The following is a 26,831-nucleotide window of genomic DNA, read 5'->3' as shown; positions in this document are numbered from 1 at the left end:
TTTTGTTTCCTTAGTTGCATCTTCACTAATTGCTTCTTCTTTTGGGTCTGTGCTTCCCTCAGCTCTGATTTGTTAACCATTATGCCTGCAATTTCTGATGTTTCATGATACAAATCTCCTCTGTTAGTATCACCTCATTCTTGAGTTTTTTCTCATCTTGATCAGGAGTCCCAGATGATTTCTGTAATTTATTACTGACACTTCTTATTCCATTCAAACCATTCCTCTCTTTTGCCAGATGAAGAAACCTCTGGTTCTCAATGGTACCATTTCTCATGAATGTGTGTTGTTGCCTGTACTGTAGGTATGACAGTTTTTTCCATAAATATTTCAGTATAACATTTTCCATTAATCTCTATTTCTAATTAAGATTCCAGCTCAATAGTATTCTTTACTTCACAAGTACATTGAACATGAGGTATGTTTATCAATTTTAAACAGTTTTTTGCTAGTGGTTTAGTTTGAACCACAGACATTGAACTCAGAATAAATTGGCTCTTTATTTCACTTACCATTACAGTTGATCAATTCTTCCAGAATGAGATTTTCACTCTACAGCGGAGTGTGCGCTGATATGAAACTTCCTCGCAGATTAAAACTGTGTGCCGGACCAAGACTCAAACTCGGGACCTTTGCCTTGGAAGGTAGGAGACGAGGTACTGGCAGAAGTGAAGTTGTGAGGACAGGGCATGAGTCATGCTTGGGTAGCTCAGTTGGTAGAGCACTTGCCCGCAAAAGGCAAAGGTCCAGCACACAGTTTTAATCTGCCAGGAAGTTTCTTGATCAATTCTTTATTGCAGTGAAAAAATTTTGCACAAAAACTGAGAGTGAAAGTACCTAAGTGCAAACATAAACTCATATAATAACTAGGGAGTGATGAAAGATAGCTAAAATTCAAGAGAATAAATGAGAATAAGTATCCCATGAAGTGTAATAGTTGAAATTAAAGCAGAGTGTGACATGGAAATTCCTCAAGACAGAGATAAACAGCAAGGAGTAGTTCAGCAGAAGAAGAGCATTAAACTTAAACTCATTACATGAGAACATCAAGTTTATAATGGAGACTGAGAAAGTTGAGACCTCACTCTTTATAAATGTGTTAGTACACTGTAAGAATGATGAGTCATTGGGACATTCTGTGTACAGAAAACCCATGCACACCGATCTATATCTCCAGGCATCTAGCTGCTATCACTCCCAACAAACCACTGGTGTTCTTAGTGCCTTAATACATTGGGTGCAAGTAATATCAGATGATGATGACCTTCACACAGAATTGGACATTGGAGTATGTTTTTAAAGAGAAGGCTAAACTTCATGCCAAATAAGGAAGGCCATGCACAGCTATAATAACAAGAAGCAATGCACCAATGACACTGATGACAACTATAAATCAACTGCATACCTTCCATATGCAGGGACGTGTCTTCTAAAATAGGCAAATTACTTAGGAAAAATAAAATCAAGATTATCTTCTGTCAGCAAAGAGCTTGGTCCTGTTTGGATCCATTAAAGATGACTTACTACTGGAAAAAGCATGCATTTACAAAATTCCCTGCGAGTGTGGTGCTGCATATATAGGGCAGAAGACATGAAGTGTCTAGGAGCATTGTACACAACATGAAAGATACACCCGCTTTCAGCAACAGTTAATATCAGCAGTAGCAAACACTATAATTTCATGGGACACTCAATGGAATATAATAGAACAAAAAATACATCTAGTTTCCAGTTTTTGGGATTCAGTAACGAAAGAATCGATGGAAATAGAACAAATCTTATAAATCACAACAGCTTTCATCTGGACAAAAATTGGAAACCCAAAATTAAAATTACCCAGTCACTGTAGAATCGATGGGGTCATTTGATAATCAATGATTAGATCATCTCTCACTTCCACCACCAAGGGCAGCACAAACAACTCAGCCGTCCCGCACATGTCATCACCAGATGTGCACACCAAAAGGTGCCAGCACATTTTGCATGCATGAGATTCAGCATAAATACGATAACTGCACCTGGGCTCTTCAGTAGTTGTCTACTCAACTGAAGATGGTTGGACATCTCTGGGCCAAAATATCAACGCAAAATGTTGATAGGGTCCAGCTGCACACAGAAAATTATTAGAAGTCCTTGACATTGTCAATATTCTACACTCATTCCAACACTCCTCCTTACGTTTATATCACAATCAACTTATATTAAGAAAGCTTAATAATGAAATTAAACATTCCTCAAAATTTTCCAAATTTATCTTAGCCAAGGATTTGATAAAAGTGTCAGCTACATTTTTTCCTGGACATACTTTACAAAAGTCTGTAATTCCATTCATATGACATTCATTGACAAAATGGTAGTGTACTTCAGTCCACTTCAAATTTTTAGTAAAGGTACCTTACCTGACAATATTGACTGCCCCGGAGTTGTCTTAATACACTTTAAAAGGCTCATCAGACTTTGCATCAAAAAATATGTAAAATATCTAGAATTAACTTAGTTTCAATGGCAGCAACTAACAATGCTGCATACTCAGCACAGGCAGAATATTTTGTAACTCTTCCTTGTTTCTTAGATTTCTAAAATATGTTTCCAAACAATCTACTTATATAACCTGATGTAGACATGGTTTACACAATCACGTGCCGAATCCACAGCTGCAAAACAATCTACAAATCAATATTGTCAGTACCTCCATACATTGTCTTCAAGGCTTTTGTTAGATGCAAATATTTCAGTACTTGGAAAGCATGCTTAAAGTCAAGGTCACTGTAACAATTTTTTAATCTACTCAAATAGTTTACACTATGACTTATATCTGACCATATTGTCAAGCTAATGTATAAGGGGAAAAACCTATCCTGTTTTGGTACCTAATATGATGACTTGCATCAAGTGCAGAGTCTAATTTAAAATTAACTTTCACTGGTGTTACTGTCAATGTTCAGTTTGCTATTTCTTAGCTAGAGTCTTTGTATACTTATAATATGTATGAGAGCAAAATTTTTAGTGTTGAAGAAATATCACCAATGATTACTTTTGTGAAAGCCCCAGACAACTAATTTTGTTTTACATGTGTTGTCTGAGTTTCTTGTGAAAATCCACATTCACTGGTTTAATTATTAGTTTCCTACTCTTATTTTTATTTAAACTCTCAATTTTCTTATCCACTGCTTGTTTTCAAAATTCTGACTCATGTTATGTCATTTATATAAACTACTGCAGTGTTGATAGTCCACAATGCTTTGAAAGGCAATGAATAGTAATAACATTAAAACTATAAGGCATTTTATGGTCTCTAGTTGATTTTCTCAACTCACATTCTTGATTATTCTTATGATTACTTGGAGCAGTTCCTTTAATGCCTGTGTCTTCCATTTGTTCATTTGCAGATTCATTTTCTATGCTTTTATATTCAGAAGCACTAAAAGTTCACACCCTGAACAAGAGTTCTTTAGATCAATACACCTGACATCCTCTTCCACAATGTCATCACATCTGGCAATGATAATTTTATTGTTAATCAAAACAATCTCACTTTTGATTCCTCGGTTGTTCTGGTACATGCACAAAACACCCACTTACATGCAATTTTAAATGTTCAACATCAGGTTTCTTCCTAAACAATATTCCTTAAAGAGAATTCCTTTCAATAGTATTAGCTAAAATTCTGTTTTTAAGGTATGCAGCTGCACAAACAACTTGGGGCCAAAATCTCCTGTCTATTCTCCCTTCAGCTAACAGGCATCATGACATAGCCACATTTTATCTGTTATATCTTTCAGCCCACCACTTAATTCTTGCACATAGGAAGGACATATATTTGAAATGATTCCCTTCTGTTTTATAAATTTATAAACAATTTAATTTAAATATTTTTTTCTTTTTATCACAGCTTAATAGTTTTACCAGTTAAAATTTCAGTTTCATGAACAAATTCCACGAAACAATCATAAAATGGGTTTTTAGATTTAATAGTGTAGACTCCAGTGCTTTACTATAATCATCAATAAAATATTAAAATATGTCCCCATACAAACAGTGAGTTGAGTGAGGCCAATTTAAATCAGTATGAACAATCTCTAATGTTTCCTTTGCTTTGTTTCTGTTGATTTCAAAAGGCAAACAGCACATTTTATTTTCAATACAAATTCTGATACAAAATTTGTTACCGAGCGAGGTGGCGCAGTGGTTAGCACACTGGACTCGCATTCGGGAGGACGACGGTTCAATCCCGTCTCCGGCCATCCTGATTTAGGTTTTCCGTGATTTCCCTAAAACGTTTCAGGCGAATGCCGAGATGGTTCCTTTGAAAGGGCACGGCCGATTTCCTTCCCAATCCTTCCCTAACCCGAGCTTGCGCTCCGTCTCTAATGACCTCGTTGTCGACGGGACGTTAAACACTAACCACCACCACCACAAAATTTGTTGGTAATTCATCTCCTAACATGTTTACATATGAATCTCTCTTTCTTGTAAGTTCTACCTGTCATTTCTATCACTTTTGCGCCTGCTAATTTTAATTTGTTTATTTTCTTTTTTCCAAAAATACTGAAGAATGATGCCATGTCACTGTAGTCCTTCAACCTCATGTTGTGCAACTTCTTTCCACAAACATTTTGCAGCGTTCTTGATTCCTTGGTGTATAATTTATCAAACTTTTTCATTGTCTCACAGTTTCCTTATCTCTCACAAATTCCAGTAGTTTGTACAAAATCACTCTATATACGTAGTTCATTGTTGTCAGATTTTGTTTGTCCCAGGTATCTGCATCATCCAAATTCATTTTTGCTCTTGAAGGCACTGTACAGGGTTATTACAAATGATTGAAGCGATTTCACAGCTCTACAATAACTTTATTATTTGAGATATTTTCACAATGCTTTGCACACACATACAAAAACTCAAAAAGTTTTTTTAGGCATTCACAAATGTTCGATATGTGCCCCTTTAGTGATTCGGCAGACATCAACCGATAATCAAGTTCCTCCCACACTCGGCGCAGCATTTCCCCATCAATGAGTTCGAAACGGTAAGGCTTCTGCTTTAGCCTTTTCCGTAAGATTTTCCAAACTGTCGGCTGTGGTACGCTTAGCTCCCTGCTTGCTTTATTCGTCGACTTCCATGGGCTATGCGTGAAACTTGCCCGCACGCGTTCAACCGTTTCTTCGCTCACTGCAGGCCGACCTGTTGATTTCCCCTTACAGAGGCATCCAGAAGCTTTAAACTGCGCATACCATCGCCGAATGGAGTTAGCAGTTGGTGGATCTTTGTTGAACTTCGTCCTGAGGTGTTGTTGCACTGTTATGACTGACTGAAGTGAGTGCATTTCAAGCACGACATACACTTTCTCGTCTCCTGTCACCATTTTGTCTCACTGCGCTCTCGAGCGCTCTGGCGGCAGAAACCTGAAGTGCGGCTTCAGCCGAACAAAACTTTATGAGTTTTTCTACGTATCTGAAGTGTGTCGTGACCATATGTCAGTGAATGGAGCTACAGTGAATTTATGAAATCGCTTCAATCATTTGTAATAGCCCTGTATAATATTTCTTCATTTTCAGATGCATTTCCATTCACATTCTTCAGTTCCTGTAGTCATCTCCATCAAACACTGGTGTCTTACGTCAGATCATGTCCAGTTTCACAAATCACTACTTAATGCAATAACACGCTTCTTTTCACTTAACACTGCAGACTGCCACCATGTTAAGACTATTTATTAACAAAAAGGTAAATACATTAATCTTTATACAGGAACAAGGAATGAAAGCAACTGACTCTGTTTGCAGTCCATACATATAGTCTCAACGAGCAGCACAAAAATGTGTAAATTCAGAACACTCATTATTAAAAATGTTGTTGATATTGTCAGTACAAATGTACTTCATTCCAACATTGATCCTTCAGATCAAGAGTGCACACAGATACAGCAAAATTCTCAGCCTTATTTATGTGTCTATTGTTAACCCAGTGCTTCCACTATTTATTGAATTGTTATCTTTAATCCTAAATTATTTTACATTTCATGAAGAAGGAAGTAATTAAAACAGGATAGGTGGGAAGTAATTAAAACAGGATAGGACACCATTGGTGAACTGAAATCAAAAACATTGTAGTCAGCAGTGTACACTGTTTAGTGGTAGGATTAACATGATGGATGGTTTGTGGGATTAAAGGGACCAGACTGCTACGGTCATTGGTCCCAATTAACATGAAATGTAAACAGGCTTAATCAGAATGGATGGGATGAACATACAAGGTGCTACCCAAATATTTGAGAATTTCGTTGTAAAAATCAGAAAACTATATTTACACCTAATGTCCTCCATTAACTTCAAAGTAGATCCCTTGGGTATGTGTGCAATGATCCCAGCGTTGTTCCCATGTTTGGAAGCAGTCATGGAAGACTGCATGGTGAAGACTGTTCAGGACCCACTGGGATTCCACTTTGATGTCTTCAGTTTAGTCAAAAGGTTACCCTTTTTATGCGATTTTCATCTTCAGGAACAGGTAGAGGTTGCACAGGTCTAGCTTTGGCAAGAACGGAGGGTTGAGGGTCCATTTCCATGTTGTTTTAGGCCAGGAATTCCTTCCCAATGAGCAAGGTGCATGCAAGTGCATTGTCATGGTGTACCAACCAGTCTTTCTTTTTCCACAGCTCTCGCCATTTGCGCCAAATATTTTCCCTCAAAACCTCACGGTATAACTGCCTGTTGAAAAACTGACTGGGTGGAACAAACTCCTTGTGCATTATTTCCCGAATGTCGAAAAAATGATCAGCATTGACTTCATGTTGCTGTGAACTAGTCAAGAGTCTTGGAGATGTTGGGGTTTTCTATTGTGATGACTGCTGCCTCGTTTCAAGGTCATAACTGTAGAGCCAATATTCATCACCTGTTATGACTCTGGATAATAATTTTGGACACTCTCAAACTCTTTGTGGCAGCTCAGCGCACATCTGAATCCTGATGTTTCATTGATCAATGCTGGGAAGACGAGGGACAAACTTCACTGCAATTCATCTCATGTTCAGTTCATTGGCTGGAATTCATTGACATGTATCATACGACAGCCCAAGTCTGTTACAAACATTGTGAATTGTCTGCCTTCAGTATTCGTGAATCACGTTACATAATTTCATGATCATTTCCTGTGTTGAGCATGCTGATGGTTGACCAGAATATTTGTCGTCTTCCATAGATTCTTGACCTCCCTTGAAGTGCTTTAATCACTAAAATTTTCTTACTTGACTCAGTGCGCTCTTACCAAATGCCTCTTTCAGCATGTGGTGGGTTTCAGCTGCAGTTTTCTTCAACTTGAAACAAAATTTGATGCAAATCTGTTGCTCCTTCATGTTTTCCATTTCACAATTCACAGAAGCACTGAAACACATGCTGACAAGCACCACTACAACTCAAAATTGCATGTGCCAAAGATGATACAACTTCATGCCTCAGTAGCTGAGATGTGTACCTCAAGACATCTAGTGGCAGAATGTTGTACTGTTACTGGTTTGACCAATACAATGAAATTCTGAAGTATTTTGGGCAGAACCTCATGTAAAGATAATGAGAAAGAGATGACCATATGGAAAAGTTATGCAGCATATGGGAAGTAGAAACAAAACTTCAGAGCAATAGAAAGTGAAATTGTTTACATGTAAGGTACCGAGGGTTCCTTATTAAGTGCAAGAAAAGGGTACATAGGTAGCAGAAGTACTTTAAAGGTGTGTAGAATGAAGAAGAACAGTCCCAAAATCTGACAAAAGAAAGAGGAAATTGTTTTGGAGTAAATAGTGGATTTATTGATTGGCAGAGCAGTGAATGATATAAGATTTGAAAGGTCAATAACAGTCTGTGATATAGTGTCGAAGTTACTGAACATCAGGTTTTTTAAAGTTTTATCATCACATCACCAAAGAAAGCCTGAGTGGATAAAGATGAAAAAGTTCACATGGTTAGTCTGTCATGCCATACATGTAAACTGCTAGCTAGAATCGTGTATAGAAGGGTGGGAGGAAAATTGAAGAGATCCTAGGTGAATGCAAGCTTGATTTTAGAAAATGAAAAGATCCCAGAGAATCAGTCATCATTTTACATTTTGTAACAAACCAAGAAGAAAATTAACATGTACATGCCAGTCATAATATGACACCAGTATTTAGTTCTTTCTGTTACATAGTAATCTATCTACATTTCTTCAATTTATATACTATGTAAAAAACTAAATTGCTTGAAATAAAAAGTCTTGTGTATGGGAATACTAAGAGAAACAAATGAACATATTTATTAGCTTCACTATTCTCTCAATTGAAGCAGAAAAACTGTTCATTTAGTTGTGTAACATGTGACTCAGCACTATAAATTACTCTGTATGGCTGGGACATTACCAGCGAAGAGTTGAGAGAGAATAACTGAGTGTCCCTCATTCCAGGTCTAGATGTGGCACTTCATGCTGAGGCTGGATATCCTCCAGAAGCATGGAGCATACAGCCTGCTGGAGCCATACTGCCATTTAAAGCTGAGAAAACAGGTTTGTGCCGCTGACTGGAAACAGTATAGTAACTTAAGTTAGTCGTTTTAATCTTTATACTCTTTAGCATAAACACATGGTAATTTTTCAGTATAAGTTAAAAACAGGAACTGAATATTTATCTATGAAAAAAATGCTTCAGAAATAGCAGAGAGAAAAGATGTCAACACCAGAAGGTCTTGATTATCTGGATTACTGCAGACCCAACACTATATGGATAACTGAAAAATGCATATAATACAAAGTACATATATTGTTATCGGAAACTGCTATTCATTGTATGTGAAAAACATGCTACATGTCACACTTGAAAGCCCATTGCACTACTGCATTGCTTGCTGAAAATGGACAACTTATTTACAAAACTGCACTTTTAACAACACACTGTATTTCACATCAAACAATGGACACTCCAAATACAAATATCAACAATGTAGGAAAAGATGCCATTCTGACCCAAGCAGGTAGAGTCAGCACTCATATGTGCATGAGGTGCGTTTTCTCATCAGTATGAATGGTGTGTGTATGTTGCTCTTTAGCTAAAGAAGGCTGTGGCTAAAAGCTCTGTGTAAGTGTCTTTTAATTGTGCCAGTCTGCAACTTAATATGTCAACTTCACAGTAAGTAGCAATCTATTTTATCCTATATTGTTGCATTTCATATCACCTGCTTTCTGTTCACTTTTGGAAAAGGATCATCTAATTTTTTTACTGTTTCTGATTTCATTCACGTTTTCCCCAACAGTGGTTCTCATTTTCCAGAGAGCTAAAAATTCACTATAGTGCAACAAATTTTGTCCTGCTGATAACAGTTTGGACTGTGAAGATCATGCCATATTTTGATCATCATGATAAGCAATCAATGAAGTGTCCCACAATGCAAAGCTTGGAAAATTATTCAGGGAAGAATGATGTTCACACATGCATCATCCCTCATTTGGTCACATAATGTATACCTAAGTTTGCATCTGAATGCTTCTGGTAAGATGCTACTTGCATAGATAATTGCCAGAGGCATCCACTGTAACCAAAGCAGTATCTGTCCAGTCCCAGTGAATTCCAGTGTGCTCACTGGCCTTTTCTTAGGGCAAATTCAACTGTAAGACTGAGCTGCAGAGTAAATATAGTTATAGTTGAAATAACTACAGCACTGACATGCACAAAAAACACAATACCCAGTAAATGATGTGTACTCATTGTGTAATTATCTATTTAATCAAAGTGAGGCACTTCAGCCAGTTTTTTTGAGACAGAGTAGGCTATTGGCATTGCTATGTGTGCAAAGAATGAAATGTTGGTTGCTTAGTGCATTAGCCTTAAATTGTTTTTTCCTATGCAATCTGGAAAACACGTCACTGAATGTGGGCGAATAATGTTTTCCCACTCTTGTAGTGCTTATTATTGAAACCTGAATTGTTCCCCTTTCAACCACAAATGTTTGTATGCTCTTTCTGTGATTGCCATGATCAGCTTTCTGGAGTAAACATACTGTTAAGCCCTGAACAAGATTCGAAAGCTGTTGCTTTGGTGGAAGATGGGTGTAGTATGCATTACATTGCAGTCATGTTGAGGACTACACCTTCCATAATTACCAGAAACTTATGAAGGTACAGGGAAACTGGAGCCTTTGCAAGGAGACCAGGAAGAGCAATACTGGAGAGAGATGACCACTGCTTACAACTTCAACTTCTCCACAACTGTCACACCACCACTACTGAAGCATGAAATCAACTCCACCATGTTTGAGGGGTCAATGTCAGTGGCAGAACTTTTCAAAGAAGACTGCAAGAAGCCAACAGGTATTCTAGGCTGAAGATTAGAAGAAGCCAATCTTCAGTCCAGAAGACCTGATATGGGTCCAGAACTCACCAGAGAGCATTGCACAGCTCAACTACTTTTTGCAAGGGAACATTGTGGCTGGACATTACAACTTGATTCAACATTACAACAATGGAAGCAAATTTTGTTCACAAGTGAGTTGCGATTTGGCCTCCAATCACCTGACAAAAGAGGGAGGGTCTGGAGAAGGCCAGGGGAAAGGTATTCTCATCCGCAACATCTTTTCTGGGTGATTTGTGATGGTGTGGGCAGGAATCAATACAGCTCCAAGGAAGGACAGATTTGGTCTTCGTGGAGCACAGGATCTTTACCACACGTCATTAAGTGGAGGAAATCCATCTGGAGCATGTTGTGCCTTTTGCACCATTTATTGGTGATGATTTCACACTAATGCTTAACAATGCATTCCCACATGTTGCAAGAATTGCCCATCAGTACTACCCAGAGACCCTATAGGACTTACAGAATGTCCTCCTATGGGATATGATTCATCAGCAGGACATTATCGCGCTAATCAGTAGCATACTGGGAAGACTGAATGCCGTCATTGGTGCAAGAGGTGACAATACACACTTCTGAAGACGTGAACAGAGGTCTCTGAGATCATCTCCGAGTTCTGTTTAGTAAAGTGTGAAGTGTATTATATCAAAACAGACAAGCACTACCTTTACGAGCTTACTCAAAATTTTCTTGAAGTGTGCATCTCTGGCTTAATTTGTTGAATTTGTTTATAACTGTCTTTCTTTTTTCATTGTTAGCCACTTAGATGGGACTTTACCACAACATTCCATCATAAGATAGCGGATTAGTGTCATAAAAGTGTCAAAAATTTAAGATAAAATTCAGATTTTGTAAGAAATAGAAGTGTTGTGTTTTTCTTGCCGGTCAGTGTAGTACAAGAAAATACTATGGCTGACGCTGAAGAAAATACATGTAGTGTCTTCCACGAAAACATCAGAATCCTCATAAATAAAAAAAGGATCGACTCTTCATATCTATTCAGGAAAATGAAAAGCTAGATGGAATTTCAGCAAACTTGTTGTGCATATCAGAAAATCACATGGAAATCACTGAAATTGAACAGATTCATCTTGATGAGTATAATCTGATACCATACTACTGTATAACCAATAACAAGGAAGGTTAAAGGGCTATATAGGCAAAAACTGGAGTTAAGTCCCAGGCTATTCAAGTTAACAAATGTTCTCTTAAACAGCTGTACATTGGATTTGCTGTGCCACAATATTGTATCCAGAAATACACATGCTTGTAGTACTGACAGTTTACAGTCCACTAACAGGAAATATCTTAAACTTCATTAACAGCTAGAAACATCCTGGCAGATCAAAACTGTATATTGGACTTGGGCTTCAAACATAGCCTTTTGTGGGGAATTGCTCTACTGACTGAGCTATCCACCCTCACAGCTTTACTTCCACCAGTGCCTCACCTCCTATCTTCCAAACTTTGCAGAAGTTCTCCTACGTACCTTGAGGGACTAGTTCACCTGGAAGAAAGGAGTGCTAGTCCTGAAAGGTGTACAAGAGAACTGATGCAAAGTTTGGAAGGTAGAAGATGAGGTACTGATAGAAGTAAAGCCGTGAGGGTGGGTCATGAGTCACCATTGGATAGCTCAGCTGGTAGAGCACCTGCCAACAAAAGGCAAATGACCCAGGTTCAACTCCCATTTCAGTACACAGTTTTTATCTGAGGGAGAAGTTTGAAGTCAGTGCACACTCTGGTGCACACCGAACATTCATTCTGGCAGCTAGAAACAGCTTACATAAAGTTATGCAGTTTTAGCTGGAGAATCATTATTTGTGGAAACTTTAATGTTGATTTTCTATGAGACAGGACTATTCAAGAACATCTAAGGATTTAATGTCCAGTTTTAGATTATTTTCCACAGTGAGACACCTCGAAGGATTGATGGAATTAGTGCAACAGACGTTGCAAGTTTGTTTTTAGAGCAAACAATTTGCAATGATTTAGTTGTAAAATTAATAGTCAATGGTTCATCTGAAGATGATGGTGAAGTGTTAACAATAAAATACACTATTCAGATAGGGATGTGTCATAGAAAAAAAGTTTTATCAACTAATTATAGAAAATGACTAGATTACAGTGTTCATAGAGAAATTACAAGAAGAATGCTGGGAAAAAATGCATAAAGCAAACAACATTAATGGAAAATTCCTCTCCTTCTTAAAGACACTCAAAAATAAAGGAATCATGAAAAGATGCAAGGATAAGGAATGGATAACTTCTAGGATCGAAGTTTATTGTGCTAGGAAGAGAGAGCTACAACTGATTCAGGGGACAAATTGTAGTCAACCAGTTACAATGTAAAACCCTCCAGTCTGGTCCTAAAAAAACAAAACTCATGTATGGCAGGAGGGCTCAAAAAATAAAACACTTCAGGAAAAAGACAAACAAGACACAAACAGACATAGTGACCCTAACAAAATGGGAAATAGCTTTAGCAGAAATAGTAACACTTTCAGATCATTGGTCACCAAATTCATTGATTACTTTCTCCTAATGGCAACAAACACTGCAACCACCAGTACACAACCAAATATGGATGCATTAGATTTACTGGTACAGTCACTGCATGCATCACCAGCAGGTATTAGTTTTAAAAATATAGCCCCTAAAGAGGTTACAAAAGTTACCTGGTCACTAAAAAGCAGCAATTCTGCTGGGTATGATGGTTTCTATTAGATTATTAAGTTCTTGTGCTGGCTTGATAATATTACACTTACAATCTATGTAATTCAATTACTTGTAGTATTGGCCGTGATCCAGTTGGCCGTACTTTCAGATATGTGCTGCCAGTTATACCACTGCATTTCCTATAGCTGCCACCATGGCATGAAGGCACTGCCACAAATGATTATGCCATTGCCAATGAGATGCATGTATCCCCTCTCCAGAGCTCCAGCAGCAGATGTACTTAAGTTTGAACATTCATGTACTGACCCCATTTTTTGTGTTTGCCAGTTGAATAACATTTACAGACTTTCATAGGGCTCAACATCTTCTACATAGACATTGTATTGAAGAGTGACATATTTATTAATCTTTTGTATCTGTATATATTGCTACATTCAAATCTATTGATTGCAACTGACACTGCAAATACAGCAACAAAATTGGGTATTATTTTTACTATTAGAAATTAGATGTAGACTAAATTAGTATCTGAATTCTCTGTTCATGAACGACATCTGTTCCCCGCTCCCGTATCCACTGAAGAACCACACAGCATGTAAAAGAAGACACAACATTACTCATTGTATATTTCCTAGAAGACTTAACCCCCATAAACAAACCTGGAGATTACAAACCACTTTTAATTACATACATATATCATTCCTCCAAGTCTTTTGAAACTTGTGTGAGAAAGTGGCCCATGATAGAATACTGACTCACCTAACTGAGCAGAACTTGCTAACTCCCTCTCACTTTGGCCTTCATATAGCATTTTCCACAGAGACAGCAGTAGGAGGCCTCACAAATGAAGTGTTAGCAGAGCTAAACAAGAAAAATCATCCTGTTGGTTTATTAATTGAGTGTGCAGATCACAAAATTGACCATCACATTCGAAACTCTGAAGATTTCATAGGTCACCTGAAAACTCTTAGATTGCAGTCATCAGATCTCTTAGTAAGTTTCATTGTTGTTCTTTATTTACAAAGGTGCCTTTGCAGGACTGTGTGGAGCTCATTAGCAACAAGTTTGAGGAAGACATAGTAGCATTATTTAAACACGTGCTTACTTCAACATACTTCTTATTTCATGACCAATATTTTGAAAAAGTGGACGGTGTCACCATGGGGTCCTCTGTCTCCTATGGTGACCAATTATTTTATGGAGGACTTTGAAGAAAAAGCACTACAGCCAGCCACTCTCATACCCTCTTGTTTTCTGCAGTATGTGGATGATATATTTGTGATGTGGCCTCATGGACTTGATACTCTACCTACATTTATTCAGTGTCTGAATTTGCTTCATCCGAACATAAACTTCACATTGGAAGTGGAAAAAGATGGTACTTTAAGTTTTCTTGATGTTTTGGTATGAAGGAAAGCAGATGGAATCTTGGGCACAGCGTCCACTGCAAGCCAACACATTCAGATCTATATCTGCAGGCCACAAGCTGCCATCATCCTACACAGTGCGGTAGTATGTTATGAATGTTAGTTTATAGAGCACATGTGGTATCTGATCCTGAAAGCCTTTCAAGTTAAATACATCATTTGAAGACAGTGTTCTGACAAAACAGTTATTCCGATGGACAGATACATAATGCATTCAGGCCCAGGTGAGTTCAATCTATGGAGCAGAATGAAGATACGAAGACACCCACCTCTTTGGCATTTTTGCTGTATTTTGGTTCTGTGTTGTCAAGAATTGGAAGAGTCCTCAGAAGATATGGAATTAAGTGTGATTTTCAACCATCGGAAAAACTGAGAAACCTTTTGGGTTTGGTTAAGGCTGACCTTGGCCTGAGGTAATGTGGTGTGTACAAGATTCCTTGTCAATGTGGGGCAGCATATATAGGCCAGACATGCCACACAGTACAAGAACACTGTGAGGAACATCAGCGTTATCCACATCTTCATCAACCGGAAAAGTCGGCAATTGCGGTACCCTGTCTGAATACAGGACATTGGATGATTTATGAAAAGACAGAAATTTTATCCCTGGCAACATCTTTCTGGGATTGCGTCATTAAGGAAGCAATACATATCCGTACAGCCAATAATCTCATCAACAAGGATACGGGATTTCAACTGAGCACAGCCTGGAACTTTGCATTGGCTGCTATTAAATCACGACATGAAAATCAAGATTCTTCGATAACAGGACCATCATAACATTGGTCTAGTACGGCCGTTGGTGAGTAACATCTGGACGCACTGTTGGCAAACACAGCATACAGCGCACGCGCAGAAGAGCCGCTCTGCAATTTTTGGCAGAGGGAGTTTGAATATGGCACCATCTACCTGCAAATCATTGCACATGCGCGATTTCTGCACCTGTGCATTCTTCACGCGCATGTTCTAGAAATGGGGCATTGACATGTGGATGCCGTCAGTTGTCCCCAGTCACCAACAAGTTTGAACCACCTGAAGATGTCAGACAGTTGTTCCAAGGGAATATTGTAGAATTTGCACAATGTGATCCGGCGGCAATGCCATGAAGACTATTTACTACACAAAATTGTACTTGGAAAACTAAAGTGTCATGGCATTAATGACATCCCTCTTGCTCAACTGCACAACAGAAAGTAAAGAGTCTCATTAACAGACTGTGTCTATGGCATGAAACTGACCTCAGAACAGTGGATCATAACATGTACAGAACCACATAGTTTGGAACAGGGCTCACTCATTTTCCTACTTACATAAATGATCTTCAATGATTTTAAAAGGTGCTTGAAAATCTGTAATGTTGGCTGATAACACAAGTATACTGATAAAAGCTGAAAACTCAAGCTTGGTAGATAAAGCTCAGATGATAGTTGTATAAAACAAGTGGTTGACAGCTAACAGTTTTAATCTTAATCTAACAAAGACTAACATTATGCCATTCCAAATGAACAATTATGGCCTGATAACACATGAAGCAATTAAAGTTGCTTGGTGTCTAGTTGGATAACAAGTTAAAATGGAGTCAACACACAAATAAACCAATTCGGAAGTTCAGTTCAGTGCATCATGCCCTCAGGAGCATCTCTCACTGTGTTAAGCTAAGAACAATTTTGGATATTTCCACTCCCTGTTGTCTTGTGGACACCTTCTGTAAGAGTGTAATTAAAGTAAATAAGGTGTTTATTCAGTACAGGCAAGCAGTAAAAATAATGTGTAAAGTGGATAATTATACATCTTGCAGACAACTTTTTGAAGATCTTGGATTTATTACATTAATTTCCAGATACAATTATTCCTTAAAGGTTTCTATTGCTGATAACAAAAATCATAACAAATTTGTTTCCTTGTTTAGGATTCAGAATAGAGTTGTATGTGCTGGAGGGAAGATTGTAAACAAGCTCCCACTTAACATAAAGCAAAAAATTGAGAATCCCTAACAATTTTAAAAGAAAATTAAAAACATATATAATTAATCCTCTTCCTACAAATTATATAAATATTTTGATCCAAGGACTGAAAAATTCTGTTAAGTACATGTTATAAAGCTTCATGACCACTAGTAATGTACCGTAAATGGAACTCCACATTTTAGATGTAGATCCATACTATCTTTGAAAAATACCATCATAATCAAGTAAATGTCAAGCTATTAACAGTAGATGAACAGCACCTGAATAGTATAACTGAGAAGGCATCAGATTTTTTTTTTTCAAAATAGCCATTTTCTTTCCAATTTAAACAAATTTAGATTGTGCAGGCACGAATAACATTAGCAGTAGAGTGAAGTTATTGTTAATAGATTATATGGATTAAGTTTTTATGACTTCCCCATCTTTTGTTGAAGTATGTTTTGACTCATTCCACATCACTGAAAGCTCAGATGAGCAGCAGTTTCACATCCCTCGCTATAATAATCTTTAAAGCCTATTTTAGTTGAGGGCATTGCAACTTTCTTCCACAAACCAGCTATTGTTATCATCTTCACATTGTCCCAAGCCTTACAAATACCATGGGCTGAATTGAGCTTGTTCAGGGCTTTCCAGAAACTAATGATGTCTGAATCTTCTTGCACAAACTGTTTCATGAAGTTATTGCACAGCCAGGGTCATACTTTAGTCCAATGGCTCTATGAGTGATGTTATATCCTAGCCAGTAATGCCACCCGAGCCCGCTGCCAAAAGGTTGGCAGCATCAAAGTCCGGACGCCGTCCGCATAAGCAGCGCCAGCGAGACAGGAAATCGCCGCAAGTCTGCGCGCGCCACCGCTGGCTTCTGGGTTCTTAAGCGCTGGAGTCGCGAGCGCTAGGACAGTTCTGTATTCGCCGCTCAGTTGTATACTCGCCACCGAATTGTGTACTTGCTAGTCAGTTGTGTGTTCATCGCAGCAGAGTTGTTGTTTGTCGTCAGCCGACGCTGACCTAGCCGCTCCGACTCGAACTAGACAGATTTCTGTAGACACGGAATTCACTACTGTGTTTCTGTATCTTCGTTAATAAAGATAAGTACCGACTTTTATCTAATCAGAGTGTTTGGGTTTTCATCTTTCTGCTCACTGTTCCAGCGGACCGGTCGCCCCGCTATTAAAAGTGTGGCGGTGACTTTGTAAGCCATTTCTACAGTGAATTGCTTGTCGCTACGAACACCGCCACAAAAAGTGACATAATAGAAGGCAAAAGGTATCTCACAAAAATCATTCTGTCATTAGAAACTAGCACATTTTCTGCAGGATGACAATGTACATTGTCAAAATAAAGAAAAGCTCTTTCATGTAAACCTGTCCTTTCTAAATGCATCAGTGTAGCAGGAATAAACACAGGATGAAATGTCTGGTAGTTCAATGGGCTTCCAGCACAGTCCAATTTTATCAATGATGTAATTTATACAGGAAAAAAAACTGTTGTATTAGATACAATTGACGAATTCATCACAGAAAACATCAGCTGTGCCTTTGTTAGTGCTAAGTTTTTCATCCTAAACAGCAATTTTTTCAATCCCACAGAAAGGTTTGAATTGGGCTCATCATCCTGATGACCCATTAAATTTTCCTTCAATCTTCAGAGTGTCTCTACTGACACAGGACCTGATATGACAACTCATTCTACTCTCCTCTGCTAGAACCAGAAGTGCAGTACTACATCTAGTTTTGTGCGAGTTGAAAATTTCTTGGTGTGCCTGCCCCATAATGCAAGAAAGTTTTACTGTAGGTTTACCCTGTTGTAAATTATCTGTAAGTTATAATATCTTTTCAGTTGTTAGAAGAACAACATGTTTACATTTATTTATTCTATTCCTAGCATATGGGTGTAGTACCTTCGACAACTTCAACAATGGCAAAAAACATTATATAGGTTAACATTCATTGCCAATTGTATATTTTAGAAGCTGTGGTATTATTATGGCATATGTAGGTGGCTGTAAAAGTAAAGTCAACAATGCATTCCTCCCGACAATGTTCAACAGTATGCTTTCATTTCATATTAATACAGAGTGAGAGTTCTGAACAGAACCATCCCAGAAGAAGACCTAAATCATTTCCTTTTACTGTCAGCCTTAAGTGAGTTAGAAATTATCAATCTTCAGCTCCTAAGGATAGGTCTAGACAAAAATATAGACATCAAGTCAGTCATGAATGAATCATGAGTCCCCGCGTTTACCTAAAGTTGAAATGAGAAACAACATAAAAATATTTCAAAGATATCTGACAGAGTGATTGTGACCCACACATCCTTCTGGTGCAAAATGTGAGTCGCATGGATAATAATGTATTGTAAACAGTTCACTAATACTAGTGAGATGTTAAGCAATCCCAAAACCCTAAATCATCCTGTAGGTGACAGATCTAATAACAGACATTGAAAGTGTGCATTAGCTTGAGACAGCACTGAGTGAGGATCAGCCACATGACAGGATTAAAACTGTGTGCTCGACTGGGACTTCAACCCAGAACCTTGTCTTTTATGAACAACACTCTTACCAACTGAACAATGCTAGCACAACTCATGGGCCACCCTCTCAAATTCTCATACTCCAGTACCTCTCTCCTATTATTCCAAACTTCACATAAATTCGCCTGCATAATGTACTGTACTAGCACTCCTGGAAGGAAGGATATTGCAGAGAAATGCACAGTCTGTGGGGTTATTTCCAGAATGAATATTTCATTTTGCAGTAGAGTGTGCACTGTTTTGAAATTTCCTGGTGGCTTAAATCTGTGGGCTGCACTGAGACTCAAAACTCAGATCCTTGCCTTTGCGGACCATTGTGGGCAATGCTAGGCCATTTCTCCACAATATCATTTCTTCTGATAGTGCCAACCCTACAAGGTAAGCAGGAGAGCCTCTTTTATGTTTAGAAAATAGGAGAGGTCCTGTCAGAACTAAAGCTGTGAGGGTGGGCCGCAAGTCGTGCCTGGATAGCTTAGCTAGTAAGAGCAGTGCTCAGCAAAGGCAAGGTTCTGGGTTCAAGTCCCAGTCTGGTGCACAGTTTTAATCTGCCAGGAACATTAAAAATGCCACACTCTCTGCTACAGAGTCAAAGATTCATCCCATACACATGACATGAGTTGTGAAGCAGCTATGTATATCGCATGCTGAGCAGCATGCAATTGGGTTGACAGTTTTGATATTTGGGTTGATTTTTTATTGTCTGTTCATGTAGGCAGAAAATTGGTCAGTGATCAAATTTAAACAGAATTTTACACAAATGTTTCTGTTTAGTTGACCATTAATAAGAGGATAACTTTTGAGTGTTTGAGTGACTGCAGAAAAACTCCATACTCTAAACATTTATTAAAAATAAAGCTTAGTGGCCTTCTTATCAAGTGAACTCTTCTTTTAACAACATAATTAGTCATCCAGTAGCAATCTGTACTTTTGGAATTAGAGAATTTAAAAGTTTTTTACAGACCTCATTGGGTCTGGTCATATCCCAATGAACGACAGGGCTTTCAGACAGCTGGGGACCAAGGAGATCCCTTGCAGATATGTCCACATTCTTGCACTGAAATGACAAAATAGTCATTTAACTCTCCTGATCAAGCAGAGTTCCACATACCAGGCTGGATGAATTACCTTGCCTAATAACTTCCCATGCTGCCTTACACTTATTCAGAGCACCTTCTATGTGCCTTTCACTTACTGATTTTTTTCGGCTTGTAAAAGGTTTGCAATGTAATACTTTTTACTTTTAAGGTGAACATTGTAAACCGTATCATTCAGCCCTGTCCCTAGGTCATTCTCACTTTTATATATTCAATACATTATGAGCATATTTTCTCTAATTTGTGCCAATTCTTTTGTATACCAGTTAACTTTATATTAACTAAATCCATCCAAACTGGCTTTGGAAGGCCCAACGGTACCGAACAACCGCTGTCATCATCAACCAACAGGCATTACTGGATGCGGATATGGAGGGACACGTGGTCAGCACATCTCTCTCCTGGCTGTTGTCAGTTTTCATGACTGGAGCCACCACTTCTCAATCAAGTAGATCCTCAACTGGCCTCACAAGAGCTGATGGAACCCTGCCTAGCAACAGCCCTCGGCAGACCTGGACAGTCACCTATCCAAGTGCTAGGCAAGCCCAAAAAGACTTAACTTCAGTGATCTGACAGGAACCAGTGTTACCACTGCAGTATGGCCATTAGCTGTTGACTTCGTACACATTTGCTTTTTCACTGCCTAATTCATGACTTCTCACAATGATACTGTATGAATGTACACTTTGGCCACCATTTTTAGTTTATGCTGATAGATGACACAGCTCTTCTCTCATATATCCCCATACCTCTAGTAGCAGAGTAATAAACACTCATTACAGTATTCAAAAAGCAGGTAATGAATTATTAAATATGAGTTACTCACAGAGTGATGGTAGCACAGCCATTCTCTCTCTCTCTCTCTCTCTCTCTCTCTCTCTCATTGATCAACTAGGATCATGTAATAAAAATTTCAATTTGTCCTCCTCCTTTATTTTGCCAATACTTCTTGATGTTGTTTCTTTCTAGTTATTTTCTTGTTTCTTTAATTGACGCTGTTGTTTTTTTTCAGAAATACAGGATTATTTTTTTCTTGGCCTGTGTTCATTCATTCAGTAGAGATATCCAAAGAAGATTAACCTTCACTTTGTTAGTACCTCTGATAATTTGGTACATCTTATTACTTCTTATTTTCCAACCATTTGTAGTTTGTATTGCACTCATTATTTTTCTAATAATCTCTATTTTAGTATCTTTATTCTGTCCAGCTATTACTACATCATTAAGCATTTGTAAGTACATAAACATTCAGATCTTACCACTGTGATATGGTGTTTTGGTTTTGTTTTTCTAGACATTTATTTCTTGTTGCCGATATTTTTATTTAAACCATGCATACTTTCCTTTTACATCTATTACAAATTTTCCTATTGTATTCTGCTGTGTGGTTTCTCCAGATATTTAAATTTACTAACATTCTCTCTTTCATTTGTTTGTGTTTTTGTGTAGTGTGGTGCATTTTTTATATTTTTGTCATGAATTTTGTTTTTTTCGCCTGAAAATCTGAGACTAATTGTATTAGCTATTCTTTCCATAAGATTTATTTGAGTACCTACCTGTGTCAGGTTTTCTGAAAGTACTGCAGAATCATCACAAAGGCCAGGCAGTTTACCTTAGTTCCATTGAGTTCCTTCCTGGAATTATTAGCTCATTTTTGTGATTTTTTTGGCTCAACATCATACAGGATGGCCCATGGTAAATAGTACATTTTTCTGTTAGCCACCTTGCTAAGATGTAGATGTGCCCACACTATCTGTCACATCTAATCAGATACACCCAGTATGCCATTTAGTTGTTAATGGAACATTGGCCTGTCCAGTTTTGTATTTAGGAAGTGGAGGAGTTCTGCCACGCGCAAAGCACTGCAGCTGTCCGATGCTCATTGTAACATGGAAGATATTGCCATTTCCAAGTTCCAGTGAGGAAGGTAATAACCAAGTGGCTAAAGCAATAGCATGAGATGAGTTCTGTAACCAATGTGAAAAATGACGGACCTGAAATGACAGCCTGAATGCCAGAAAATATCCAACAAGTTCATGCAGCTCTGCAGCAAAGCCCACAGTGATCTGTCCATCACTGTTCCAGAACATTACAAATCCATCATATATATGTCTTTGCAGAGGGTATGAAGAATGATTTAAAGTTCCATAAGCTGCAAGTGGCTGAACACCTACGTGCAGGAAATAAAGTGAGGAAGCACAATTTCTGTACAACATTACTTAGACAGAACTGACTAGGATGATGCATTTATGACAAATCTTATGATGCCGGATAAGGTGAACATTCATCTCAATGAGTTTTTCAATAAACAAAACTTCTGATATTACTCAGACACAAACCTGCAGCTCATTCATGAAAAGCCCCAGGGTAGACCAAATATTGATGTCTGGTGTGCTACTGTACAGTCCATTTCAATTGTTAGGCCACATTTTTTTTTCAAGACAACAGTGTCCAATGGCTGGCCAGTCAGTACCATGCAATATGTGCCCATGATTAACAATTTCTTCATCCCACAGCTGCACAGCTATTGCCATCTAAATGCGATATGGTTTCAGCAAAGTGAGGCTATAGCCCATATGGCCTGTAATTCAATGATTATACTGAGGCACCACTTTTCACATAAATTACTCTTAGGACCCAGTGGTGTCCCATGGTCAGTGTTACCATCTGATCTTTTAGCCTCTGATTTCTTTTCTGTGAGTTCGCCTCAAGAACAAAGTTTTTCAGAGTGACTCCACAGTACTTCTCAGCAACATATCACCAATGATGAAAGCTATGTGTGTGATGTACATTTTAAGAAATAAAAGATGAAAAGGAATGTAACAATATTATGAAGAGGTAAGTTGCTACTAACCACACACACACACACACACACACACACACACACACACACACACACACACACACACGTGCGACTGCAGTCTCAGGCAACTGAAACCACACTGAGTGTGAGTTGTGTTCGTGTGGGAGAGAGAGAGAGTGTGTGTTCCTTTTCATAATTTTAAGAAATAAATGTGTTTGGGTTTGCAGTAATAGCAACGTATGTAAAGCAGTTATCTACAAGTAATATTGATGTAAATACATGTTAAACCTCATAATTATCATATAAAAATGTACTACATCCTGTGGACCAACCTGTAGATCCCGGCATTTTTTTTCTAAAATACCGTTATGTAGTAAGCTCTTCATTTGTTTAACCTCAGTTTTATTTCAAATGGTCGAGATATTTCTACCACAACTTTAAGTGTTGTTTTTCTTGAGTTTCTTGAAACATGTCTGATAATTTTGCTTTAACACCAGATTATCTAATGATTTTTGTCTATTGGTTATCTTTCTGCAAACTCAGGTACTTCCTTCAAATCATTAAAGGATTCTATTATAGGTTTGCCAATTGACATTTTACGACAAATTATTGATTTTCAGTGAAATATCTGTTTTGTTCCCTCAGGGAATCACACCTAGTGATACGTGGCTGGCGACCACGGGGCCCTGAGCGGCATTGCTTCCACTTACTTATGCCAGGCTCCTCACTTTTATCTTTCCTGTCTGGTCACCCTTGGCCAGCTCTTGTTCTTTTCCGACCCTGATGCTATTAGGTTTCGAGGGCTAGGGGTCTTTCATTTTCCAACCTATACTTCTCATGCAGCGTCTGACCTGGAGCAGACGGCTGCAAAAGGCGTCTGTATCCCACGTTAGGGGCGGCCTCCAGAACTGAGGAAGGCAACGGAATACCACCGCAGATTATCTTCCCTGCACTATGCAGTCTCCATTTTATGCACAAAAATGGCTTCCTCTCATGTTAAATCAGTGTCTGGAGGAAAAATAGTCCCCCATTCGGATCTCCGGGAAAGGGGGAGGGGGTGGGGGGGGGGGGGGGGGGACAACTTGAAAGGAGGTAAAAAATCAAAACGAGAATTGGTACCTGGAATGTCAGAACTCTGCTACAAGCAGGAAAACTAGAAAACCTTAAAGGAGAGGTGGAAAAGAATCGTAGGAGTAGGAATGATTATGACAAAGGAATTGGCTAAATGTGTGGAATATTTAGACTATGCAAATGACCGGGTTATTGGTGTAAGGCTGAAAGGAGCACAAAAAGATTTACTGATTGTCCAGGTGTATATGCCAACTTCAGAACATGATGACCAAATTGTAGAGGAAATGTACAATGTAATAGAGAGAATAATGGATGAAAATAAAAAATGCTGCAAAATAGTAATGGGAGACTGGAACGCCATTGTGGGAGAAGGGAAAGAGGGAAACATAGTAGGCAGTCGTGGTCTTGGAAAGAGAAATGACAGAGGTGAATGGTTAATTGACTTCTGCAGGGAAAGGCAGCTGATAGCGGCAAACACATGGTTCAAGAACCACAAGAGGAGGCTCTACACTTGGAAATCACCAGGGGATAAATACAGAAACCAAATCGATTTTATACTGGTAGAAGAAAGATACAGGAATGGAATCAAGAAGGTGCACACATTACCAGGTGCAGATATTAATAGTGACCACAACTTACTTGTGGCAAAAATATAAATAAGAATGAAAAAACTGAAGAAGGCGACCACGGTGAAGGAGTGAGATTCAGAGAAGATAAGATCCAACAAAAAACAAATTACAGAAATGCTGTCTCAGGAGTTTCTAAACACATTACGAGACAAAGAAGCACCTGATAATGCCAACGAGTACTGGAATATGCTGAAAGAAGGAATCATTAAAGCAGGACAACAAAATATAGGATATGTAAAAGGGAAAAGGTCAAAAAAACCATGGGTCACAAAAGAAATGATTTCCAAGATGGAGGAGAGAAGAAAATTGAAAAACAAGAACACTGAAGATGCAAGAAAGATATACCAAAGGTTAAATAATGAACTGCAAAGAGAAACAGGGCAGGCTAGGAAAATATGGCTAAAAGAGGAATGTGATGAAATTGAAGAACTGGACAGGAAGGGAAGATACGACTTACTATTCAACAGAGTAAAGACTATGACATGGGAACAAAACAGAGCAGGAAGTGCTACTATGGAAATTTTGAGTAAAGACGAAGAGGTAGTGTACAAAGATCGTGACGATGTCCTCCACAGATGGGAAGAATATATAAAAGAGCTATATGACATAAATAGCAAACCAGAAACTCTGGAACTTGAACCACACAACAGTGTAAGTGATGACGTGAAAGGACCAACCATCATAATAGAAGAAGTAAAGTCTGCCATAGCTGCAATGAAAAATGGCAAAGCGGTAGGCGCAGATACAATACCGGGAGAAATACTAAAATGCTTGAACCATGATGGAATAAGAGAAATATTGAGGTTATGTAATAAAATATATGGCAGTGGTGAATGGCCTGAGGACTTTCTGACAACAGTAATGATTCCATTACCGAAAAAAACAAGGAACCAAGAAATGCAGCGAGCACAGGACAATCAGCCTCATTTCACATGCAGCCAAAGCGATGTTAAGAATAATTAATAAAAGACTTGAAAAAGTAATGGAGGAGAATCTTGGCGAGGAGCAGTTTGGCTTTAGATGGAATACAGGCACCAGAGATGCAATAGGGCTCCTACGAATCTTGGGAGAAAGGTTTGTTGAAAAAGGAAGAGACCTATATATGTGCTTCATCGATCTAGAAAAGGCATTTGACAATGTGGTTTGGGACAAGCTGGCGACTATAATGAGGGAAAAGAGAGTGGACTGGAAAACCAGAAGACTTATAAACTCATTACATCTTAGTCAAAAAGTTTCAGTTAAAGTGAGAGGAGAAAGTACAAACTGGATCAGACTAGGAAAAGGAGTAAGACAAGGATGCTGTTTGTCACCTACTCTTTTCAACCTCTACTCGGAAAATATGATTAACCAATGCTCATTAGATGACAAAGGAGTAGAAATTCGAGGAAGAAGAGTAGGGTGTTTGAGACTTGCTGATGACATGGTCCTTCTAGCCACAGAGGAAAAAGAATTACAGGATTTGGTGGACACCGTTGCAACTAACGGAAAAAAATATGGAATGAAAATTAACACAAATAAAACAAAAGTATTGGCACTAGGAGGAAATAAGGAAATAAAAATTATGCTGAGTGGAGAAATACTAGAACAGGTGCAAAATTTTAAGTATCTTGGAAGCAGGATAGACACCGACTGGAAGTGTACCACAGAAATTAAAACAAGGATAGCAATGGCAAAAGAGGTGTTTTATAAGAAAAGGAGAATTTTCTGCAGCGGTCTGGAGAGAGAACTCAGAAAGAGACTCATAAAAGGTCTTATATGGAGTGTCCTTCTATATGGTGCTGAAACATGGACTATGAGGAAAAAAGACAGAGAAAGGCTGGAGGCTTTTGAGATCTGGACACGGCGGAAGATGGAAAGAATAAGTTGGATGGACAGAGTAAAAAAAGAAGAGGTACTGAGAAGAGTGGGAGAGAAAAGACAGTTACTAGATGCAATAAAGAGAAGAAAAAGAAACTGGATTGGGCATATATTAAGAAAGAATGACGGACTGATAAAAACAGTTTTAGAAGGTTATGTAGAATGGAAAAGGAAGCGAGGAAGGAAGAGATTCCAGATACTGGATGACATGACGGACGGTGCAACATACAGCAGCCTTAAGAAGGAAGCAATGGATCGCATAAAATGGAGAGGCAAAGGATCTGCTAATATAGCAGATAACTGATGATGATGATCTGTTTTGTGGAGCCTCTTCCCTTTCAAAATGATGTTCTCCCAGGCATATATCTGCTTAGGAGAATTTTTGATAATATTTTGTATGCAACTG

At 38.4% G+C, this 26,831-nt stretch overlaps 1 protein-coding gene across 1 annotated transcript in view; it reads left to right on the top strand.

The window, feature by feature from the left end:
* The window catches only part of LOC124789670 (putative ammonium transporter 1), a 307,206-nt gene that overhangs the window by 266,765 nt on the left and 13,610 nt on the right, over window positions 1–26,831 (top strand). Inside the window, exon 10 of the mRNA XM_047257109.1 lies at window positions 8,431–8,529. Coding sequence (XP_047113065.1) covers window positions 8,431–8,529 — 99 coding nt within the window. The remainder of the gene's footprint in view (window positions 1–8,430; window positions 8,530–26,831) is intronic.

The sequence above is a fragment of the Schistocerca piceifrons genome, chromosome 1 (genome assembly GCF_021461385.2).
Source record: "Schistocerca piceifrons isolate TAMUIC-IGC-003096 chromosome 1, iqSchPice1.1, whole genome shotgun sequence".
In the NCBI taxonomy this organism is placed as follows: domain Eukaryota; kingdom Metazoa; phylum Arthropoda; class Insecta; order Orthoptera; family Acrididae; genus Schistocerca; species Schistocerca piceifrons.
The sequence above is the reverse complement of the archived record's forward strand: the minus strand, read 5'-3'. Positions and strand labels throughout refer to the sequence as shown.